Here is a 24,097-nt window from a genome sequence, read left to right on the forward strand (position 1 = left end):
TTAGTGTGTAATACGCCCTTATTTATTTAAATAAAGTAAGCAAGTTTGACTGCGTATGTAGGAACATGGTGGTGGCCATTTGATGTTTACACCCACTTAGAAATGAGATTTACTTTGGAGTTGAATACTACAGCGCATGATGTCCTCTTTTTACAGCTGCTCGCCGTTTATTCGGCTTCGGGTGGCGGAAAGCGTCGGCAAACACCTTCCTATGCTGGAAGTGCGCGCTGTTTAGTCAGAAGTCGATTCGTTTTATTGCAGAATAGCGATCATTTCCAATCAAAGGGCTGTAGCAGACCAGCGGCACATCTTTACGTGTCCTTTATTGTAAAATAAGTTAAAAAGCCTTCCAGGCATGCGCTATACAGAACATAAATAGCACATAAATATGTCGAAACGCTGTGGATCACAGTCGCTGCGGATGCCGCTGTTGGGTTCTCCTCAGTTTCGCGTTTCCTCGTAATTTTCACCTGAAATTAGCAAGAAGGAAACGTCACTCAGCTGGTTCTTGATCACCTTTCCACCAATATGCCGCCAGAAGCACGTGGTGCACCTTCATTTATTCACGCACGGTTATTATCTGCAAAAAATAAAGAATGAAGCTCGTGTACACGAGCCCCATCTTTCGTGGCAACACTTATGGAAGCATCACGTATGCACATAGGCTTGCCATTCTGTAGTGCTTACAAGTTCGCTTAATTACTGTCTGCTCTTATTATAGTCTCGCAACTCGGTGCACTTTCCACACCATGAAAAAATACGCGTTCTGACAAACGTAGTGCACAACTCTGTCAATATCGACAGACAGAAAAGAGTTCGCAGTTTTGCTGAAAAGTTTGGAGGGACAAGTGGTATCGCGAATGCGCCAGACAAATAGCAATCAGTGGTCAGTGAGCCTACAAGAAGGCACGAAAACACAGCTGAGCTGCAACGTCGCTTGTGATTGTGTCTCATTCAATAAGACATTTATATTTCGGTGAAATTAAGTGTGAAGCGAATGATATCACGGCTGCTAACTGATTTTATTTAAGGGAGCGGACTGACGGTGCAAATTTCTACCATGGTCGGCAATTTAAAGGTTCAAACGGGCCAATATATGTATGTCTCAGTTCAGTTTAAAGAAAGTAAACCTCGTGGCAGAAATTTTGTAGGCTGCTGCACAGATGTTAAAATGTTGTGGTTGTTTTTGCGCCCATTTCGTAATGCGAGTAGACCACGAGGGTTCAGCTTTATATGAATGCTGATATTCTTGTGAAAATCTGAAGCACCAAATTGCGTTTTGTGCAGAGTAGAAGGTCGAGATTGTGTCTTTAGAACGGAAGTAAGGACTCTGTTGGCCAGTATTTTGTTATTTGTCCCAGCGGCGGTAATTAAGTTTGAGGTCACTTTGAAGATCGTTATGATTTTCAGTGTTATTCACCGTACAGCGAGGTTATTTCACATGACGCAAAACTCTCAAGTATAAGAGTGAGCAGCCGCGGTGGCTTCGTTCTTATGGCGCTCGGATGCTGACCCCGAAAGACTCGGGTTCAATTCCGGCCGCGGCGGTCGCATTTCGATGGAGGCGAAATGCTGGAGGCTCTTGTACTGTGCAATGTCAGTGCATGTTAAGAATCCCAGGTGGTCGAAACTTCCGAAGACCTTCACTACGGCGTCCCTTGTAGCCCGAGTCGCTTTGGGACGTTAAACCCTCATGAACCATGAACGAAAGTATTACGGCCTCCGGAGGCTTTGGAATCGGCCGTTGTGTCAAATATAGGACGCCGTTATGAGGCACAGAGAAACGCACAAGTGAAAAAAGTTGCCGCGCGGCCCGAACAGGAGTTCGAGATACTGAGAGGCGAAGGGATCGTACGAGAACCATGGGAGGCGTGCATAAACTTCTGGTAAAATAACAAATAAGTGAAGAAAAATTCAGTTGATTTATAAAAAGCGGAACTAAGCGCCACGCGGGTAAAAATTATACGGAAGACCCGCATTACTGCTCAGCCGAGGGTGCCTATCCATCTTCTGGTCATTTCCACATTTTCTTTTTTCTCGCTGCGGCGTTCGAGCAGATTCACGCACAGAACTTTAGTGCAAGCCATTAATGCGCGTAAATGGCACTATATGACTCAAGTGGCTATGAGAAATACAACTCGCCGCAATGATACACCAATGCAAATGCATTTCTCTTTTGTACAGTCGGGTAGGAGGCACGATTCCAGAAAATAAACTAAAGCTAAAAATGAACGAGAAATGTACCGACTTTCACCACAGTGTAGCTGTATAATTTTTTTCTGATCTCTACCAACCAATAACTCCCTTCTAAATGTTGTAACACCGAATAAATATCAGGCTATGAGGGACGCTGTAGTGAAGGGCTGCGGAAATTTCGACCACCTGGGGTTCTTTAACATGCACTGACATCACACAGCACACGGGCCTCTAGCATTTCGTCTCTATCGAAATGCGGCCGCCGCGGTCGGGATGGAACCTGCGTCTTTCGGGTCAGCAGCCGAGTCCCATAACCACTGAGCCACCCTGGCTGCTGTTAAACGTAAATGAGCTAGACAATTGTAGTATTTACTGGGAAATACACGCGCCCACTAGTTAAACATGGACGGCCACTGAGCCGCTGTATATGATGTAATTCTGTGCAAATGTGCCGAGTTGCTCGTCGGCACCTTGCTGACCATCGACGTGTGCTCACCTGTGAAACCGTCGACGAGTCTCCACTCCCGTCGCCTTCGACATCCTTTAGAGCAGAGGGTGATTGCCCACGTTAGGGTGAAAACAGCGTTGGTCACGGCGAACGCTATGTACAGAGGGTCGTACGAGCCCATCGCATCTCGAATGAAACCTGCGAACGTGGACAAAAGACGCCCCGTCGCAAAATCGCAGCAAAAAAAAAAAAAAAATTCCTGCTCACGTGTAACACTCTGCTTGCTTGAAGCAAATCAGTTAATTTCCGAGCGTTTCCGCGAAACATCTTCGACAAAACTACACGACAACGCCTGTCGTCTATGTGACTAATGGGTATAGTAACATCGGCCGTACGGTACGAGGCAATATCGGCCTGAACGCAAGCCCAGAAACACCGCTTCGCTGCCGTTGTTCTACTGACGAGGTGTACTTTTTATAGAATGACAAGTACAAATAACAAAGTACAAAAACTCGACATTAGTGCCTAGTGAAAAAAATAGAAGAATGCTAAATCGTGCTAGTTGGCTCATGACCTCAGAAAAAGCGGGAAACAACGCTTTTGACTTACGACAAGCACGCAAGAAACGTGACAAACGATTGCAAACTCGTTTGTCATGTTCGTCTGCGTCCCGATTTCAGACCACTGTTTCCCGCGTTTTCTCAGAGAGAGGATGCAATGAATGCTTTGAAAACATTCTCAAAACGGGGTTTTATAGCAAATCTTGTGCAATATGCGTGAGCGTTCCGGAACCACTGCTCATGTAGGTTAATATAAGCTTCTATCTTGGGTCGGCAGTGAAAACGCGTTGGTCCACGTGTTTAAGCACCAGCCCAGTAATAAAAAAAAGCCTTCGAGGTTGTCACGTTGCGAATACCTCGGCAAGGCTTCAACGATGCACATGTGCAAGTTTATTTGCAAATTCTACAATGTGCGGTGAATCAGGAAGTGAAGAAATTATCTGCTGAGCAAGATGCCGCCGTATTGATAATCGACCATTAAACGAACACTTTTAAATTCGCTTCTCCGAAAGGTAACAATTCCAGCATTCTCAGATTGCGGCTCACGTCAAAAAACCCAGGGAGCAGCAATTTGTCAAGATCCCTCCTTTGTACTTATACGTAGCCACGAGCACGTATTCATCGAACTCATACTGCTTTCACAGGCGGAAGACATTGGGTATGCCGTGGAGCTCAGGTGCTGAGCCCAAGTTTCAGTCTCGGATGTGGATCCTACATTTCAGTCGATTGGCGGGTAGCCCACAAACGCCCGTGCATCTGAGATTTAGGAACATGATAAAAAAAAAACTCCAGTAGGTCGCAATCTGTCCGAAGGCGACCACTACACGATGTCTTATAGCTCACAGTGTTGTACTGGCATGAAAAATAAGCAGCAACCAGATTGATACAACTTATTCATGGCGTAGCGTGTCGATCTGACTCGTAAGCACCCAATAAGCACCCAGTCGTAAGCACCCAATCGCCTAAATGAGCGATTGGATGAGCATGACAATGTTTTGAACCAATAATAAAGGGGGCAGTGAGCATTCATTGCCTAAAATGAAAAAGCAAAGGAAAAAAAGGATTGTCGTCCTCTTTTTCACAAGTGCAAAGTCCTTTTCGGGAACAAATGTCAAATTACGCGCGAAATTGTCGAGGCGCTGGAGATAGCGCGAGCTTGTGATGACTACGTAAGTGCTCCGTCAATTCTGCTCTCACAAAAAGACGTCCTATCTTTTATCGTTCAAGTGCGACGCTCGATGACTGTTATCTATCTTTCACCACTCTGTGGTAATGCCTTGCAGGCATTATCAAGAGCATAAAATTCTGTTTCGTGCATGTAATAAAATCAGTTGGAATCAAACTCACTTTACCAGCCTCCGGAAAGAAGAACTGGGGAACAAAAGTTTGCCCCGTCAAAATAAGTCGCCGTTCTTAAGGCCGCAAGCATCGCATTCTTTCCAAGAGTTTACTGGCTTCGTAGTAAATGGCAGCGTTCCAACTCTTCGAAGACGGTGGCCACGCTTGGATCATGCTGGTCTTGTCCACGTACTAGGCAAGCACTCTCTTCGTGAGGAACATTATGAAGCACACTTTCCACCTTTGCACACCTCAATATTTGCGCTCACCGATGAGGGGCGGTCTGGCGAGGCAAACGATTCCCGCGATGAAGTTCGTGACACCCAGACTGAGGGGCAGCGAACGTTCGTCGAACAGCTCGGCCACCATGATGGTGCAGCCGAAGACGCGGCCTCCACCCATGAGGCCCGTGAAGAAGCAGCTCGCCAGGAGGACCCAGTATTGCTTCCAGGTCGCCATGATGGCCAGGGAGACGGCTTGTACGGCGAAGCTCCCCAGCATCAAGGCTTCGCCGCTCAGTACCTGCGGCACGGGCATACAGCAAAAGCAATATGCTGTTTCGGAATGAGGGGTGGCATAGAAAAAAAAGCAAGTGAGAGCGACGCGAGAGAGTACGATGCTCGCGGCCTTCATAACGGCGATTTATCTTGACGGGGCAAATTTTTGTTCCCCAGTTGATCCTTCCGGAGGTTAGTGCAGTCAGTTCGCTTACGAGTCAGATCGATGTTGACTTCGTTTGTCAAATACCTTTTTAGCCTATTCATAATGAACTCTGCGAATCAACAGCAGACACGCAGACACAAACACGTGCACTGCAAAATAAACCATAAGAAATCGCAGAAAACTGCTATACCGTCAGCTGTTAATTGATCCCTTACGCTCGCGGAATATAGTATACCGGACGTGCAAAAGAGTCCCTCCTTTATACCTTCCCTTACGGCGCGGTTTAAGTGTCCGCCGAGATTTGGGACAGATACAGTTAATAGTGAGCGCTCGTCCTGTTGTCTTTCTTGTGTCCCGTCCGTTGCGCTGTTTCTCAAGATAACTAGGGTCTCACGGCTGACGCTGTAGATTACACGGCAGAATGCATGGCTATATGGCTAAACCAAACCTTTGCAGCTCTCGTTGTAAAATTTGTTATATCTAGTTGACAGCGTCTTCCATCATGGCTGGCTCACGTTTGTTTCAATGGCCATCCTTTCCACTTGTGCAGATTTCACGAGCGTCAAGAACGATTGAACCGTCGGTGGTTGCGCAGCTGTACTACGTGTATGCATTCTTGCTTGGAGTGTGTGCTGCTGCTCCACAGACTACCACCCTTGCCCGTGTTGAAGCCGTTTTCTCGTTAGCCTGAGAGCTGCCACACTTGAAGGTAAGAATTGTCCTTCAATGCATTCCTAGTGCTGGAGTAACAGATTGAAGCCATCGACAGCGCCTGGTAATACATGGTTTGGCTTTCACGAAGGGAAAGCAGGGCAGGTGGCATTCTTGACTGCACAAAATGAGCAAGGTGCGGAAGGAAGGCTTGGTACGCTAGCCAACGTTTCGACGGGAGAACACAACAAGCCGAAGACTCTCGTAACCTAACAGGATCAACTTTCTCTTGCCTCCCAACATTGTGCCATGTGACGAACGTAATAACGCAAAACTCAACGGTCACTACCAGTTCTGTCTTCTGGAAGCATAGAGCGCGCGTGAAGCTCACCTTGAAGTCCAGAATTAATCCAGTGCCTATCCTGGACGCAAGGTCCCCCACGGCGCTAACTGTGACCAAGGCGACAGCTTCGTATCCGGCCAGGCCGTTGTCGGAGCCGAAGTCGACGGCCGTCAGCAGGAACGCTGACAGGACGAAAATCGAGGCGGCGCGCGAGGCCGCCACGTGCAGGAAAGGCACGGACACCATCGAGCGCAAGTTGCGCGCAAGCGTGCTCGAAGGTGTCGCTCTTTTGCCGAGTAGCGAGACTGCCTCGTGATGCCGCGGCACAGCGGGGATGGGCCTGCGCAGTATGACACCCGCATTTCACTCTCGCCATTGGGTTTACATCAGATGAATCGAAGTATTTTCTCCCATTAATTGAACTACAAATTAAAAAAAAAACATCCACGTCGGTTTCGGTGACTGTTGGCACTCACGCACGCACGCACGCCCACACACACACACACACACACACACACACACACACACACACACACACACACACACACACACACACACACACACACACACACACACACACACACACACACACACACACACACACACACACACACACACACACACACACACACACACACACACACACACACACACACACACACACACACACACACACACACACACGCACACGCACGCACACGCACGCACGCACACGCACGCACACACACGCACGCACACACACGCACGCACACACACACACACACACACACACACACACACACACACACACACACACACACACACACACACACACACACATACACACACACACGCACCTACACACGCACACACACACACACGCCCGCACGCAAGAGGAAATAAGCGGCTAGCGCACTAAAACGATTGCTGCTATTTGAGTTGTGAATCGTTTCCCGAGGCGATTGGCCTGTCTAAAAAATGCCGCCTAGGCACCTACAACGAGAGCGATGTATGTTCATCCTGTGATTGAGACAACTACGGAGGCAATTCAGGAGGTTCCTGCGGAAGCAGGGCTCAAAGAAGTTCGAATGCCAGCAGAGAAGCTTCTTTGAAATGGCATTCCCTTTGAGGTATTAACGGACGAAAACAAGAGCAACCTGGTGCGTCAGTTGAGTACAAAGACTTAATTACCGACAACCATCGAGAACCACTTGTCGACCCCGTCAGAACTTTGCGATCATGCCACATGTGCCTATCGGGAAAGCAAGAGATAGTAAACTGCAGCGGAGTCATTTCAGCAGCAGGCTTGTCGTACAACGAAGAACACGGGAGGAAAGTTAGATGTGGAGTGGAATATCTTGCGGCGGCTAAATGCGTATTTGACATCCACAACATTGCTATCTTCGGTTCTCGTTGTTCTCCACTTTGTCGCTAGTCAAGTGCTCCTTTTCGACCGTAAACTAGGTTTTTTTCGTCAGAAACAAACCGCCTTCTCCCAAAACATGTGAATGAGCTGTTGAGCATCACTGTTCAAGATCCGAAACTGCCAGACGCCCGAGATGATACTGATAATGACCGACGTGGTTTTATCGCTTTTATCGTAAATGTGTCGGGGTGTTAGAGGCGGATGTAAATGTTTGGAATGTAGTGAGAAGGCGCACGTATATTTGGGCGGTTTAGTTTTTATTATCAGGAAACACATAGATGCTACCTTCTTGGTTTATATTTCTTACTTGTTTAGTTATGGTGCGAATGGCCACGTTGTGTAAAGTGCCTGCGCTTCATATTGCTGTGGCACCACAAGGACAAGGCCGTAGACATTGTCGTCACTCTGTCTACGTCCTTGTCCTTGTGGTGCCACAGCAATATGAATTCTTAGTGCACTCGCCCAATTTTCAACCCTTTTGCCTGTGCTTGCACATATTCAACCAATTGTGTGCAGCAGCCTTAAATTCATATCTAGATTGTCGGTGTCATGCAAATTGTCGCTGATATCAAAGCTGCGATATACGCCTTCCGCCAGTGTGTGTACAATGTTCAGCATGTATTCGACTTCCTGGTGTGCTCCTTCAATTACCGAGTTCAGCTGTTATGCCTACTGCACAAGTGTTCACAAACGTTTTCCCAGTCTGCGTTACGCGATCAATGTTGAACTGCAAGTTTTTTTTATGCTATTCATTGCTAGAAGTCTGAAATGTCACATAGTTTCTCGACGCATTTAATGTAGTTTATGTTCTTTGGTCTTGTCTATTTTAAAATACGTCTTTAGTCCTTGTGTAAAGTTAAGCGACTGTTCGCAAATCTTTGTCTTTAATATTGGGGTCATAAACGCTGCTAGTCCTACGCGACACATCGACACAAATAAAAAATTAAGAATGACTGCCGCGTCTCACCTATCTTCAGAACTCCTTTCTCCTCCCCCCCCCCCCCCCAAAAAAAAAGAAGAACATTAGATCCCCCTCATCTTAATTCAATTCCTGGGGAAACCTCTGATAGCGTCGAACTGCCGTGTACGCAGAAATTAATGAAGAAAAAGAGTACGCCTTTTGTAATGAAGTATTTTCCAATTCCCGAATGCGACGTGGAATGGTGCCTCCTGGTGGTATTAGGACCATGCTAATTTAAGTTGACTTCGGCGACCTCAGCGTAATTACACAGGCAAAGTTCGCGACAACTCGGTACAACTGAAACGAGTTCTTATTTTGCGTCAGAAATAGATTGGCTCCGATGTATAGATTCGTGGGTTAACTGGTACATGACCTGGAAGAAAACGAGCTGCAACCAGGCAGGGCGAAGGGTAGAAGCACGACAGACCTGGGTCTCACTATATGACTGTTGTATGCTGCACTCACTGCTCACTTTTTCAGCGCCTGAATGCTTCGCTCATTTTTTGTGACATTAAGCATGCAGGTCAGTCTTAGAGGTGTCCACAGTAAAAAAAAAAAGAAAAAAAATTGGCGGTGGTTTAGCTCTGGTTAAACCTGGAGGGACGCGATAGCTACCGCTGGCCGAGTGGAACTTGGTCACGGGACCAACCACGTGACGAACCACGTGGTCAGCCACGGCGCCGCGCCGCCGGCAGGTGCTCCGCACTACGTGACCAACCACGTGACAGCGTGGCGGCGTAGCCTCAGGGTGGCAGCGCAGCTACAGGGTGGCGTTGCCGCCACGCTGAAGGCTCGAAATGCTACCGTAATGTAGCTATCGCTAGAAAATTGGCGCTGGTTTAAAGCTCTGGTTAAACCTGGAATGAAGCGATAGCCACAGCTGGTCGAGTGGGACTTGGTCACGTGACCAACCACGTGATCAGCCACGGCGCCGCGCCGCCGGCAGCTGCTCCGCACCACGTGACAGCGTGGCGGCGCAGCCACAGGGTGGCAGCGCCGCCACGCTGAAGGCTCAAATTGCTACCATAATGTAGCTATCCCACAGGGTGGCAGCGCCGCCACGCTGAAGGCTCAAATTGCTACCATAATGTAGCTATCACTACAAAACCTCATACAATGACAATCTCACATGGTGGCACAAATTTCACATGGTGACACATCCTCACACGGTGACAACCGCACACGGTGTTCCAAGCTCACGCGGTGACACAATCCCACCCTGTGAGACAATCAAACCCGATGGCACAACCTCACTCAGTGGCACTTCACAAAGTGACGCGACCTCACCCGGTGAGACAACCTCATCTGGTGGGACTTCACATGGTGAAACATTACATGGTTAAGAGCCGCCGCGGTGGCTGAGTGGTTATGGCGCTCGGCTGCCGGCCCGAAAGACGCGGGCTCGATCCCGGCCGCGGCAATCGAATTTCGATGGAGGCGAAATTCTAGAGGCGCGTGTGCTGTGCGATGTCAGTGCACGCAGAAGAACCCCAGGTGGTCGAAATTTCCGGAGCCCTTCACTACGGCGTCCCTCATAGCCTGAGTAGCTTTGGGACGTTAAATCCCCCATAAACCATAAACCATTACATGGTTAAGCAATGTCGCACGGTGACACAACACCGACCGGTGAAATAACCTCACCCGGTGACACAACCTCACCCGGTGTGGCAACGTCACAGGGTGAGACAAGCTAACACAGTGACTGAGAAGGGCGCTTGCTCACCTGGGAATCGTAAGGGACTCGACAAGGCTCTTGGAGAAAGACTGCGCGAATGACGCCTTCTGAAAACTGCTACCTCGGTGACGGTTGATGTCTGGCAGCGGAGGCATGGAAGCCTCGGGGTCGTCATCACCAGAGACGCTCTGATCGGCGCGCGGAACCCGATCGACGAAAATGCAGCCGAAGAGCATGTTCAGTTCCAGGGCGCCCAGTATGATCAACGCAGTGCGGAACTCGAAGGCTTGCCTCAGAGCTTCGACGATGAGCGGAGACACGAACCCGGACAAGGCGGTCACCACGAAGAGCAGCCCCATGGCCGTGCCCCGGTAGCGGACGAAGTGGCGGGCCACCAGCGTGAACGGCAGCAGCTCCTCGCAGGCTACACCCAGACCTGCGAACGGTTCGAACCCGACAGGTCATAGATCGGCGTGAGTTAATGCAGGCTATGCAGATGTGCTTAAAATGGATAAAGCGAATTGTGTATTAGTGCATGATGACAAGAAAGGTATACCACAGAACTTCATAAAGTGCTGTCTGTGTCACAGTCAGGACACCAACAGTGATTCGCATTTCTGGCGAGATTCGCAAACAAGCGTGATGCGCTGGGATATGACAGGGAAGTCGGGCAACCAGAAGAAAAAAATTACTGTATGATCTGAACTGTCATCTGATGCGACAGTTCTGTGAGAACAGTCGGATATATCCTCAATAATTACTTTGATTCTTTTACTCTAAGCCATGGCTTCACACACGCGACGGAATTTTCCCTGGGGGTGAATGTGGCCGGAGATGGGTCGACGGGGGCCGATTGGTGCGTGGCCAACCACTTAGATTGGGGAGCGGGGTGGTGAGGTGGATGGTGCTTCTGGAGGGAGCTGGATTTCACATTTAGTCTTTGCATTCAAGTTCGCAGTCACTTTGCACGCCATAAAGTTATGGGTCCTATGTTTTACAAAAGCCGGCGTCGTCGTTGGCCGCGAGTGAAAAATTCACGAAAAATCCCCAGGGAAGCAATCTGGCGACCTAGGCCACGTGACCTGACCTAGGTCACGCGACCTTGTGACGTCACCACAACCTGCTCATCAAATTGTGAGCAAACTGCCCACTGTGGCAGATGACAGTAAATAACTGATCGCGAATGATTGCTCCTGAAGATCAATCCGGGTCTCGCAAGCCCCACCGGTGGCAGCACCTGTCATAGAAGGGCAGTTCATAGGCCACATAGATATCTATGAATGTAAAGTTAAGAATTACCAATTAACCCATTTATCTATTGACGCTATCGCACCATACCCTTAAGCGGAACCTAAGTGTCCTGTCCAGCTTTTCGTCCCGCTGCTGCGTGCGCTTCCTGTGGGTGCAGTCCTTGTGGAGGGTGATGGTAGACGGGCGCTTCTGGAGCGTAGAGTTGAGTCGGTGGATGACGATTTTGAAGGGTGAGGTTGGGCGAGGATGGGGTGGGACGGTGAATTGAGGGCGGCGGTGTGTGGGTGGGCAGCCCAACTTGGGGGATGCGGCGGGGAGGGGCAGATAAGTGGTGTTTCTGGAAGATGGGGGCTTCACTTCAAAAGTCGCCAATTTCTAAGTGGGGGAGGGGGTGCAGTAGCACAGCTTTCGCAGTAAAACTGTGTGTTGCCACATAATACTTGCATCTTCATCTGCTCGAAAGAAAGATAGGCGGCCTACTCACATAACTCACGGTACTAGTATCGTCCGATGAGCCATGCGAACACAAGAACGCGCCCACGAGGTTAGAATCCTGTGGTGAAACATCGACTTATAGTTTAACCGAGCAGCACATGATGAATGTTGCGTCACTCATAAAATCACGTGTAAATGGTCGATTGGGCTGAAGTTCCGGTTTGTTCGCTCTAAAATTTCAGACATTCGCAAGTTACCATTGCTCTGTTGTTCAATGTAATGTGCTTTTTTCGCGTTGCTTTGATTTACCCGGAACGCTACGCGACGTCTTTGGCGTCCCCCAACTTATAACCGAGCGCAATAAGTCTCAACTGCGCTGTTTCATACTGATGCAGAAATACATTGCAGCAACACCTTGCTGGAAATTGCGCGACGCTTAGTGAAGCGCTGCACTTTGGTGAACATCGCTCGAAGTTAATACGTGAGTGATCCGCTATGTTTCTATTGGCAGTCTTAACACACAGAAAACAATGTTGAGCAACAAACGCGACCACACCGTTCCGGCATGCACACCGCTGCTTTCGTGCCGACACGAACGCCTCAGCATTTCATCTGTGCTGCGTAGTTGTTTAGTGACGACAGATGCTCATGATTGCAAATTGCCACTGTCAGGCTAATGTATTTTGGGGGTATGGCCATGATTCATGGAAAGCGTGGTTTTATCTCTTTTCAAATGGCAGCGTGTCTGCAAAAACCGCGAGCCGACGACAGGCAGACCACGGCGCGCGAAGAAACATCATTAAGATCTGCGCACTCTCCTGAATGGCTGAGGGCGGGTGGAATGAATTGAACCAATCGGCAAACACGAAGTCGGCAGTACGTACTCGACAATTGCGAGGTGTAGGCCAATAATGCACTTATGCATTAAAAGCAGTATGTAGCAGCGGAAGAATTTCTACTGGTGTCAGTAGAGGAAAGCCTCCGCGGCAGTCAGCTTGGGAGAGACGCCGCCACTGCTTTATCTGAAGCGAGTTTATGGTTTCAAATCGCCTCAGACGACACATGTTAGTATATAATTATGAATATTCAACCGAGTACATCGTCCAAATGTCGTACAACGCAAAACCGGAGGGCGAAAGCCTCGGCTGTGTGAAATTGGAGAGAGATGAAGCCATCGACTTAGCCCCGAAGACGCCCTTGCACCCAACTCTCTCAAGACTCTAGAACTTTGATATAAGTAGAGCGCAGTCGTCCTGTGCACTCACCGTACAGGCCGCCGTAGAGGAAAATGACGAGACCCAGGCTGTGGGCCAGTGCGCAGGCCATCACAGGCAGTGCGCACAGCAGGGCGCCGGCCACCATAAGGATCCGGTCCGACAGCCGCAGGCTGAGCAGGCCGTACAGTGGGCCTGCGAGGAACAGTCATGACGAACGTTTAAAAAATAAACGAATCCCCGATTTACTTGGTTAAACGATAGGCTGGGTAGTTCCGCTAGCACAGTTAGTGCGAGATTTGTCCGCAATGTAAGAATACACCGAGCGCCACTTGACTACACGTAGAGCTAGCCGAGAGGTGCGAGTACTGCCATGCACTTTGAACGTTAAGCTGCTTCTCCGCTCCTATTTACAGTCGTCCAACTGCGCACTGCCGAGTAGCACAGTTTGCGGTTATCTACCCTGATCCAGACTTCCACCAAATGCGGGGTGCAAACCATGATGAGCCTTCTCTATGCCCACAAGAGGCGGCTGATTTTATGCGTGAACCATTAGAGAGCGCCGTTTGTTTCTATTCGTATATGTATAACTTGCCGCGAACTAGTTTTCCTTCGAAAACTGGGATCGTTTGCAAGAAGCAGGTCTCGACGGACGAATGTCATTCGGGGCAAAGGAGGAGCGATCAAGAACTCCCAGTTTCTACAAGATATGACTCCAGACTGAGGGTCTTGCATAAGTCTAGTTTATTCGCCCTCTGTTTTCCTAGGATATCAATGTTTATAAGACTATCTAGGTACATCCTGGCACCGCATCAACGTTCATGGCTAAATTTCTCAGATGAGAATTAGGATGTCTTACCCAGAACACGGTCGCGTCTACAGGAAGCACATCGAGAACTTGAGACATAAATGCGCCTGTAAGCTGGCTTAGTGGATGAGGGGGCTTGCTGATACTAACTTGAGAAGTGCAGACTCTTGTTTCAATTAGGCAAACTTAAATTGCAGACTATTTGGCCCTTTGTACTGTATTCCTGTGTAGACCTTCCTTAATGAGTGAGAATCTACGCGTTAGCAGCAAGTCATGCGCAACTTTTAGTAATCAGCCGCCTAATCGGGAACGTTGTGATGTCGCGTCCTCATCCACGGTAGCGCTCGCAATAAAATCTGCTATCATAGAGAACTGCGTGACCTAAAGGTGGTCTTCACTCTTGTGTTTGTTTTAAGATAAAGTCGACCGTTGCAACTTACTCTCGCAGGAAAAACCTGTCACAATTTTCTTCTGGGGCCCCTCTTCGTCATAGAATGCGCGTTCAGCCGAGTTGAATTTTAAAAGGAACGTATTGCTTGCATTGTGTAAAGCTGCAAATGAATAATAAAATTATTTTTAATTGAAGAAATCCTTCACACGCATCGACAGGCGGAGTTTCAAGTTAAGCTTGGAGAGCGATTTTCGGTTGCTTGTTATTTAACTCTCCCTTTTTATCTAAGTCAGCACTGCATACCCGTACCCAAAAGCTGGGACATGATGAGTGCGACCGTAAGGGGCCACGATGCTTCCTCCCGGTTGAGGTGCAGCATGTCCATGAAGCCCAAGTACAGGATGGACTCGGACTTGAAGAGCATCATGCCGAAGAAGACGTACACGGCCGCACAGGCCGCGACCGGCCAGCAGTCCCGAGAATCGGGCAGCGCCATTGTGGGAGCGGCTGCGGTCAGTGTGACAGCCCAGGAGATGCAATTACAGGAGCGCGCCGGTTACTGCCTGCATGAGAAAAGACGGCACACGCTATGGTTGTCAAGCGCCCAAGTCGGTAGATGTCGTACATAAGTCAAGGAATATATTTTCATGGCTTCGAAGTTGCTAGCGGGATGTCGGGTAGGGTGAAGACCCACCTGGCGTGCAAGCAAGGTAGCAGTTATTTCTGAGCTGCGGCACATTTCGCATAATTTCAGCTTAGTGCCCATTACCGCAAGAATGCCGTTCTCATGCTTCGACACTTTAGGACTCAAGTGCTGTCAGGGAGACATCACAATAGTAAGAATTAGCACTGTCAGACAAAGAGACGTTACTGAGCCCCATAAACTAAAGGTGTAATTGGAGTGTGGATTTGCTAACAAAAGTTTTAGAATTAGTGTAGCAATTCGTGTGTGTCGAAATTGATGCTTGAAATGCTATCTAGCCCAGAATAATACGCTGTTGGGTGTAGTACAACGAGAAAATACCACCGAGCGTTGATGAGGCATACAAGACCTCAAAAGCGAGCCGACAATTTACCACAAATTTTTAAAAACTCCCGCTTCCCCCGCGTTGCCGGACTCTCGCCCGAACCCGCGCGCAACGCGTCATGCAGCGCTCATTACATCAGCAGCGGACTGCTATCATTGTTTCCCCATGCCAACTCCGACCCCCCCCCCCCCCCCCCTTTTCCCGCGCGCGTCGGCAGCCGGCAGAGCGGCCGAATGAGTAGGGCCGGCGGACCAGCGCCGACATTTCAGCGTGGAAAAAGTGACGAGAGGAGAGGGAAAGGCGCGAAGGCGCTGGATTTCAAATTGTGATTACAGATAACTCAGCTTCCCCAAAACACATTAAAAAATTCTTGCTGGAGGATATTTGTGAAGCGGCGTCTATTAACATCCTAGACATGCTGGAGCTTTTTGAGAGCCCCATTCAGAGCCGCTTTAATGCCCGCATTCCCTGAGAGATGCCAAGAAGGAGGACCCTCTAGCATGTTGGACGCTATGTTTTTATAGCATTCAATAAAAACTGCAAGCCCGCTCTCTGCAAGGACCACGACCACCTTAGGCAGGTCTATGGTCAGATGGGTGTGACCCATACACAATAAGCGGACTTTATAATTCCGAGCATCACTCTTCCTTTGCAGACAGCTTGCGAGGACGACCTCTGACAACGTCACTTCGCAGGCGTTGTTTCGTGTACACCTGCTTTTAACAGCACCAACGGCTTCTGTAAATGCGGGTAGCTGAGTAGTCCTGTACAGAACTGCATACTGCTGTTGTCATTCTTGAATTTGTCAAAAGTGAATATCCTTTGATGATATTTTTCATTTACAGCTCAAAATTCTAGCAGTTGCTGCATGGCCATTTCGAGCTGCTGCTGGATATTTTTACTCTGCATTGCTAGCTCAGAACTCTTTTTTTTCTCTCTTCAAGTTCACCTTTTTTGGATAACTTTTGAAATGGTGTCACATAAGTGTAGAGGCTTTTCAGCTCCTCACACATGACCTGAAGCTCCGCTTTTACGTTAGGACACGCAGAAGAATCTTGAGGCCCCATATACTGCTGAAGAGACGACTCCAGTGGCTGCTGTTACAACTCCATGGGTTGAGAGTCGCAGTTCGAAACGACGTTAAGGCTTGTCAGTGCCTCGTCATCTTGAGTGTTCCTTTTGCCGCATGTTTCTTCTGAATGTGCAGTGCTTGTTCGAGAAAACGGGTTCAGTGCCAACACAACCTAAATGTTTTATTCCAGTTTAGCTTAATCCAAATCGTTCCGCCCTTTACTAAGAGATATATGAAGGTGTGCTAAACACACTCAGAGGCTGTGAAGCGCAAAAGGCGTAAATTTTGACAAAACGTTTTTTGCGCGGTCAGGAGTATTACGAAACTTAATATGGTCAAGTAGGTAAAATGAAATAAAAAGTCTTTTTAAATGAAAAAAAAAAGCAGTTACCGGACAAAAAAAGAAAGAGATTTCCCAAAAATTATCAGAATGACGCCCACGCGATTAAGCTCTGTGCTCTTAACTATTACATTGTCACGATTACGGTTTTAGACCTTTCACGACAAAGTCGAATTCGCTTTAACGCGCATTTGGCTCCTAAAGGCGCTCTACATTTTAGGTTGCGTTACCTCCAAGATCACGAACGCACAGTGTGGGATACAAATACGGGATAAATACATTTGTCCGGCTTATCCACGACTGACCGTCCAAGCCGCCTTCCCCACCCCGTGGTCGGAAGCGCTAACGAGCGCACGCCGACCACGGCGGGCATAGTTCTGGGGAAAAAGGAGTGACTACACTGGCTGACACGAAAAGGCATTTATTGCGGCAACAATAATAACTCCAGCCAGCAACAAAACACGCTAAGAATTCGAAGTCGTCCGATTAAACAGCAAGGTAACCAGTGAATGTTCGCCTACTCTAGGGCAGGGGAGAAACTCCGAGGCCGGACGGGACGAGCTCGCGGTAAAATGATCTCACGATGCCTCGCCCTTCTGGCGGAGCGTGGAGCGCCACGCCGAAACATCTGCACAATACGAGTTCCCAAGGTGAAGAGGCAGAGAGCTGTCTCTCGCGTTCGCACCAATCACGTCGTCTCTGGCGCTAGTGTCGCTGCGACACCGGGGCCATCTCCTGTTAGTTAAAGTAACTATAGGAAGGACGCATCGCAGGAAGCAAATCGAAAGGAACGGAGCAGCGCGAATCACCACAACACAAAGCGCTAACCCTTGGTATACGCCGTCAATGGTGTGAGCAACGCAAGAACAGCACCTTTCATAGGCCTTTACTTGCCCCCCTCCCCCCTCCCCCTTTTTTATGCATATATACCGAAGAGCGCAGTTGTTTTAAAACTGGGCCTTCGGGTATTCTGTACTTTTAATTAAAGAACCATCTGTCTAATCTACCCGGTGGCGTTGCTGTGATAGGGGCTCACAAAATAGTGCTCCTTTTCTTTTGCTTATTTTACTTCGAGATTCTAGCCTCCTAAGGGACGAACTCTGAAACGAAGCGTGAAAAAAAAAACGCAGTAAATTCGAAGAGACATGCTGTCCGTCGTCAACTATCGTCTGGCTCGCCGATTACAACGCCAATCAATGAGAACCATTGTCGTCTTTAGAAACACATGCACTATCTTTGTTGAAAAGAAGTGTTACTCACCCTCGTTTGTATACCGTCCTGAATAAGCTCGAAAGTGACCCGCTATTGGATTCTCAGAACGGAATAACTTATCGATACTGGACACACAAGGATCGCAACAGCGGCACAATCGGCTAGGAAAGATGCAAAATTAACATCGGTACTTTAAACTCACTAGACATCCGAAAAAGTTGATCTGCTTCTTTATTTTTCGATGCATGCAGCAAAAGTTATTGGTCTTTTTTTTTTTTTCAGGCATTTTGAGGACATTCCGAATAACAAAGTACGCTTAGTGGAGAATGGCGCAACACTTTGTTCATAATATAAAGTTTGCGGGAAAATATAAAGTAATTATTGTGTGTAAAAATATTTTCCATACATTTCAAATTTTCGGAGGCGCCAGTATGTATTTTTCTAGGCGCAACTGACTGCTTTGATAATTTGGTAGAAGGTAACGAGAAAATGGGGAATAAAAATATGATCGAAGATGATACTGTCACGAGGTGATAGAGGCAGCCTGGCGCGTTACCGGTTATTGATGACAAGCGCGGCATCTTCAGAAATATACGAATTCAAATGCCCCACATCGGGGATGTATTCACTGACAAGTCTGACCGAAGTGCGATCTTTGCTATGCAGGATCTATCAACTCGCTAAAATACGTCGGGTGCGTGGATAACAATGCTGAACATTAGAGAGAATCATTTCTGCGAACTGTTCTCGACATCACACCTCCTGCGCGCATGCACAGCCGAGGAGAATAGAAAAAAATAACCAGAATAAACGTTTAGTCAACGACGCTGTTTACGCTTTTGGCAGAGTACCGGCGTCATAATCGCACGCAACGTACCTTAAGCCGACCGTGGTGCCATGCACTGAAAGATGTCCTAGGGAACAGCTGATGAGAACGTGCCACAGAAGCTCGTAGTGCTGTGTCGTAATTACTCCAAGGCGTCTGTGAGTCGTCCCTGCATGCATGCGATTCACCAATGACGACACATCACGACTTCGGCGTGGAGTCTCACGGGTGGTGCTGCCTCGTACTGGTGACGTGCAGGATGCGTTTGAGACGCCAAAAAGAGATCTGGATGCCTTGTAAAGAATCCTGCCCACCCAAAGCACTCGAGATTGACGTACTCGCTGAAAAGTTGGGTTTATTCCTCGGTCGGGCAAGCAGCAACTCACTGGTTGCAGCCGGCCGTTGTGCGTGTACTGTCTTGGAGGGGCGATTATCAAGTCGAGGTCATTTTATCTCAACGAATGACACTCGAAAACTAAACAAAAGCAAACAGAAAGAAAAGTCAGCAGACATGACAACAACATCCCAGCCAGAACCGGCTTGACTTGAGCTGCCAGGGACTGGCTGATTGTAGGTGGCCCAGCTGCGGAATGGTATCAGCAGCCTGTCGGATTCTATTTCAGCATTTATCGCGATGAGATGGGTATGTGCGTGAATGTGGGGGCTCTTATCAGCATTATGATGGCGGCGCAGGGCGCTTCAATCCGAAATTTTGCCCTGGCGCCCTCTCAGGAAAAACCAGCTGTAGTCTGTCGCGGCACTCAGTCGGCCCGCAGCAGCCCGTGTTAGCTACTTGGACATACAAAATTTTTTACGAGGTGTCATAAACAAGGATGATGATCAATGATGTCTGTCTCTTCCCTCTTTAAAGACATTTTTCAAAACATATATCGGCAATAGTCACAAATAAAAAATAAGAACTAACGCTTTCAATAACACAAGAAAAACAACACCAGGTTCTCATTTTTTAGTTACATGGAAGCTATCAACAACAGCTGGCCATGTTCGCAATTTTTTCAGAGTAATAAGGCAAATGAATTGCGCTGTGTGGCATATAGCTTGGATGTACAGTCTTCTTCAGATATGATGTTGCCGGAGCGGAGGTTACGAAGTGGCGTGCGCGTAGAGGTGTAGTAGATGAAGATGTGTTTGACACGAATCAAACTAGAGGCCTTTTTGAAGAGGTGTCACTTGCTGAGGTCTCTATAAACTACTGCGTGATGTCGCTGTGAAGCAAAACGTACAACCCGATGGGCAGCTGTGCACTGCAGGTCACATCGAGCCCTACTGTATCTGTACAGATTAACGATCAATGAAGGTCAATGAATGACGCGAGATTCAATGTAGTACTCTGAGAGCTAAAACAGCGGGGCCGTTGCGCATCGCCGATGAGTTGAAGATAGAGAGGATAGAGTACTTTCAATGTTATGATTTCCATCACTTCAAAACGAAGATGGCAGGGAAACTCTACGCAGGCTGATTATGCATATTCAGCAAAGTCAGTGATACATTTTTTAGACTGCAGCTCTTCGTGGGTTCGGCGTTGTCGGCGTAACACACCACGTGACAATCGTGGCAGGTAGTAGCCGAGCGAAACGACACCTGCCACGGTGAGAGATGAGGAATGGACGACCAGAAGGCGGCTCCGACGGGAAGACCCAAGAAGTGGGGGGGGGGGGGGGCAGGAGCGTAACACGCCCCCTGCCATCGGCGACAGGCGGCTGTGAAGAGCTGCGCTCAAATTTCGCATTTCCGACAATCGTAATCGTCTGTTAGTTTTTCTTTATCCGGCACGCATGAATAAAAAGCTGTTTTTTTTTCCGGTTTAAACTGCGTCGAAGCTGAGGTCTTCACTTCGTCCGACTTCACCAAACCTAAGTGAAATGTCGTGTTGCATGCTCAGATGTTTTCAATTATCGCTGCTTTAGATGCTCTAGGTGCTACGGACAGTGAGCCACTGCGTTCAATGTCCGTAGCACACACGATCACACAGAACCGGCCGCTATGACTAGTAGCGGGGAACTGGCGTGGCAGAGGGAATCACTCAGCCGCAACGTCCTACCTCTGCATGACTGTTCGAAGCCGCCGTCGCTGCGCCGCTGCGGCGTGATGTAACCCGATGCCACGCAGCTGGCAATTCTACCTCTGAGCCGTCACCGTGCTGACGTCGTGAACGCCGTCGTCGCCCTACTGCGGCCACCCTTCCCCACCAGCTGCCGCGCCAGGTTACATTCGGATGCGCCGACCGTCTTCTTTTGGGCGCCATCTTTTATGGATACCATCGAGTGTTATCACTCACAGGTACGGGTTTTCGCTCAATGGGACAAGTGAGGCTTTCGCCTTGAAAAAAATGATATATAGAAAACCGAAATTTTCTTGGTGCCCTATAGAGTAGAAGGACCGTACTCCCGCTTTTATGTGATGGCGCCTAAAATGGCATTCAAATTCTGTCTAATGACTCGCATCACCATTGATAGCGACTGATTCATCTCGCCAGCAAGGAACCAAGAATAAAACAGAAATGATAGGCCGCAGGTACATTTTGCCATGTGGACATCGTCTAATGGCGACCGGAATAACTTTTTAAAGCGAGCACTCAAGATGGCACTCAAGATCCCTTGCCCTAGCGCGGGCGAACATTCGCTCGTAACCTTGCTGGTGAGTCGGACGAACTCAAATCATTAGCGTATTTTGTTGCTAGCTGGCGTTATTGTTCTTGTATCAATAGATGCCTCGTTTGTGTCAGCCAGTGTGTCGTTCCTTTGTTCCCTCAGAGCAAGGCCCGCCGTCGTCGGCGTGAGCTCGGTAGCGTCCGCGATCACGGGGTGGGGTCTGGCGGTTTTGAACTGTGTCAGCGGGGAGAAACTATCTCCAAATTCAACCCCACAGCTCAAATAGAGTTATGGACCATGATGTAATATTGGTGAACAGAATTAAGGAAAACATTCACATTTTGTGCATCCCGATGAAAAAAAAAATCATTTAATAAGGCATTTTTATCTGTAGTTTATCTAGGAACGCTAAAGATTGAGATGGTTGTGCCGATATACGAAAATGACAGTTTTAATGATGTTGAAAATTATCGTCCGGTTATTATGCTCAGTTGCATGAACTCGCTGTTCGGCGAACTAATAGCGAAGAGAATACGGGACTTTATTGAAAATTACATCTTAGCCAGCGAATACCATGGTTTCCACAGTGGTCATTCTGCAGGCACAGAGCACAGTCAGTAACAGAAATAGGTAACCGCGCCTTAAATACAAACAAGATTACTACAGGCATATTCCTTGACTTTAAAAAAGCATTCGACTCTGTTAACCATAACATTCTGATACGGGAACTTCAGAATTGGGGATTCCGACGAGCAGCCAGCAAATTGTTTCGTAGCTGACTAACCACATGCAATTCCTGCAAATCTAAACATCTCTAATAGGGGAGGTAATGACAGGTGTTCTGCAAGGGTCAGTACTTAGCCCCCTACTTATTCCGTCTTATTCGTGATTTTCCCAGTACCACTGTGCATGGACATGCAATTCTGTATGCTCATGACACGGCTAAAGTGTACTGGAAGAGGGCAGGGGACTTATTTCTTAAAATGTCGTGCTTCTAGTGTTTTGTCGATGCAACTTTGTTCTGCAGTAACATGCGGAAAAGGTGTGTGCAGCGAATGTGACCAAGACCGCGTAAAATTTGTGTAGCATGCCTCAATGCCGACAAAACCACTGCTACGAACCTGGGTGTAGGACGGGTTACGTTCACGTGAAAGGTGCCAAAAATATATCATTATTTGGAGTCCGGAAGAGCGGAGAGTTGCGAAAAAATGGGAGAAGAATCTGCACCGCGCGGATGGAACCCTGGAAGACACGAGAGCGGTTTGTGAATTGCACTTTGAGCCGCAATATGTGCTTCGGGACTATGTGCACACCGTCGAAGGAAATGAAGTACGAATTCCACGTGGGAAGCCTATCCTTCGTGCCGACGTAGTCCCAACTATTCTACCTAACTTACCGACGTACTTGCTAAAAAAGACCGCACAGGAGAGACAACCTAGAAAAAGAAAAGGACCAGACCATTGTGAAGTTCCGGCTGAAGTGCCGTGCGCTGGCAGTGAATGAAAAGTTTGCATGTCACTCCTCCCGATGCCATCTCCAGGTGATTTCCAACTCGCTTGGTTAACACATTTTCTTGATAAAGGGGGCTGCTGTACCCGTCGAGTGTGCTCTTCGGTTTTGTCAGAAAGCTTGAAAACCTTTTCACTGAATGCTTTGGTTGCCATCAACTGCAGATTGACAGCATCCATGATGTGCTGGCAGTTGTGAAAGAAAGGTTTGGACAAGAGGTTGGCTACTCAGCTCACGCACCCATTCTTTCTACCAGGATCATAAGCGTTTACATAATCTCTCGGCTGCACTTCTATGTCTATGTGAAAGGGATAAAGCCGTTGCTCATGATGTGAACGTGCAAGTGCTTGTAACTGTATTGTTGAATTAAGTGACAAATGACTTTTTTAAGGCCTGATAACTAATTACTTTTGTGAGGCCCCTCTGCACTGTGCATACATTAATAACGCAAAATAATGTTAAGAGGCCGTGAAACACGGTATGAGAGAAGCATGCGCATTCACGTTTCATTGCACATAATTCTCCTACGCTTACTGACTATCTTAATGTTCAAGATGAGCTTCAAGGAATGCTGCATGCGCTCAGAATTTCCATTCACATCAAAAACTACCACCGATGTTTTCCTACAGTTAGAGCTGCAATCTGTATTTAGTTGGCCTGCATGAGGTTAAAAATAAAAGGTTACATGAGTTCTGGCTAACTGCTGGATTGGTGTCACCGGACTTAGAATCACCACCTTCAGCAGCATGGAAACATCGGCGCGAAAACCTGAAAAAAGTTGTATTTACTTTGATACCATCTGTCTCCATCAAGCCGTTACATATTGCTGACTGGGTACCGCGCTACATTTCGCCCTGCCTGGGGCACAAAAACGCTAAGTAATGAATTCCTTTGCAGATCACGTACGGACCGTCCGTCAGCCGTTTCCCCCATAAAAGTAGGTGCAGGAATTAAAGCAGCGCATACGTAAATGTGCGCGGCCGAGCAGCGCCGTAGGCTGGACCAGCAAAAAGCTGCTGTGAAGTTGCTGGTAGCGCCAGCTCTCGCACTTCACATGAACGGCATCAGGGAACGAGGTCCAGTGAGCCCACGGCCCTATTCTAGGACACTTTAACACGGCGGTACTAATATGACATACATGAAATACTGTCTGGAGAAC

The 24,097-nt window shown here is 48.2% G+C and overlaps 2 protein-coding genes across 7 annotated transcripts in view; one reads left to right on the forward strand and one right to left on the reverse strand.

Moving 5' to 3' along the window:
- LOC144125702 (venom factor-like) overlaps positions 1–24,097 on the forward strand; it is a 188,684-nt gene that overhangs the window by 41,035 nt on the left and 123,552 nt on the right. The window lies entirely within an intron of this gene.
- LOC144125703 (monocarboxylate transporter 12-like) lies at positions 51–19,241 on the reverse strand. Of its 4 annotated transcripts, XM_077659332.1 has the most exons (9): positions 19,132–19,241; positions 18,869–18,986; positions 14,649–14,902; positions 13,192–13,335; positions 10,289–10,676; positions 6,248–6,539; positions 4,812–5,064; positions 2,693–2,842; positions 57–470 (listed from the first exon to the last, which is right to left on the reverse strand). In XM_077659332.1, exons 3-9 carry the CDS (start codon positions 14,833–14,835, stop codon positions 442–444), a joined length of 1,443 nt encoding a protein of 480 aa, XP_077515458.1. In that variant the 5' UTR covers positions 14,836–14,902; positions 18,869–18,986; positions 19,132–19,241; the 3' UTR covers positions 57–441. The 4 variants fall into 4 exon arrangements, with proteins under 4 accessions (XP_077515460.1, XP_077515458.1, XP_077515457.1 ...); XM_077659331.1 differs by having other exon boundaries at positions 18,869–19,235; XM_077659333.1 differs by having other exon boundaries at positions 450–580; positions 18,869–19,236.

This window comes from Amblyomma americanum, chromosome 3 (genome assembly GCF_052857255.1).
Source record: "Amblyomma americanum isolate KBUSLIRL-KWMA chromosome 3, ASM5285725v1, whole genome shotgun sequence".
In the NCBI taxonomy this organism is placed as follows: domain Eukaryota; kingdom Metazoa; phylum Arthropoda; class Arachnida; order Ixodida; family Ixodidae; genus Amblyomma; species Amblyomma americanum.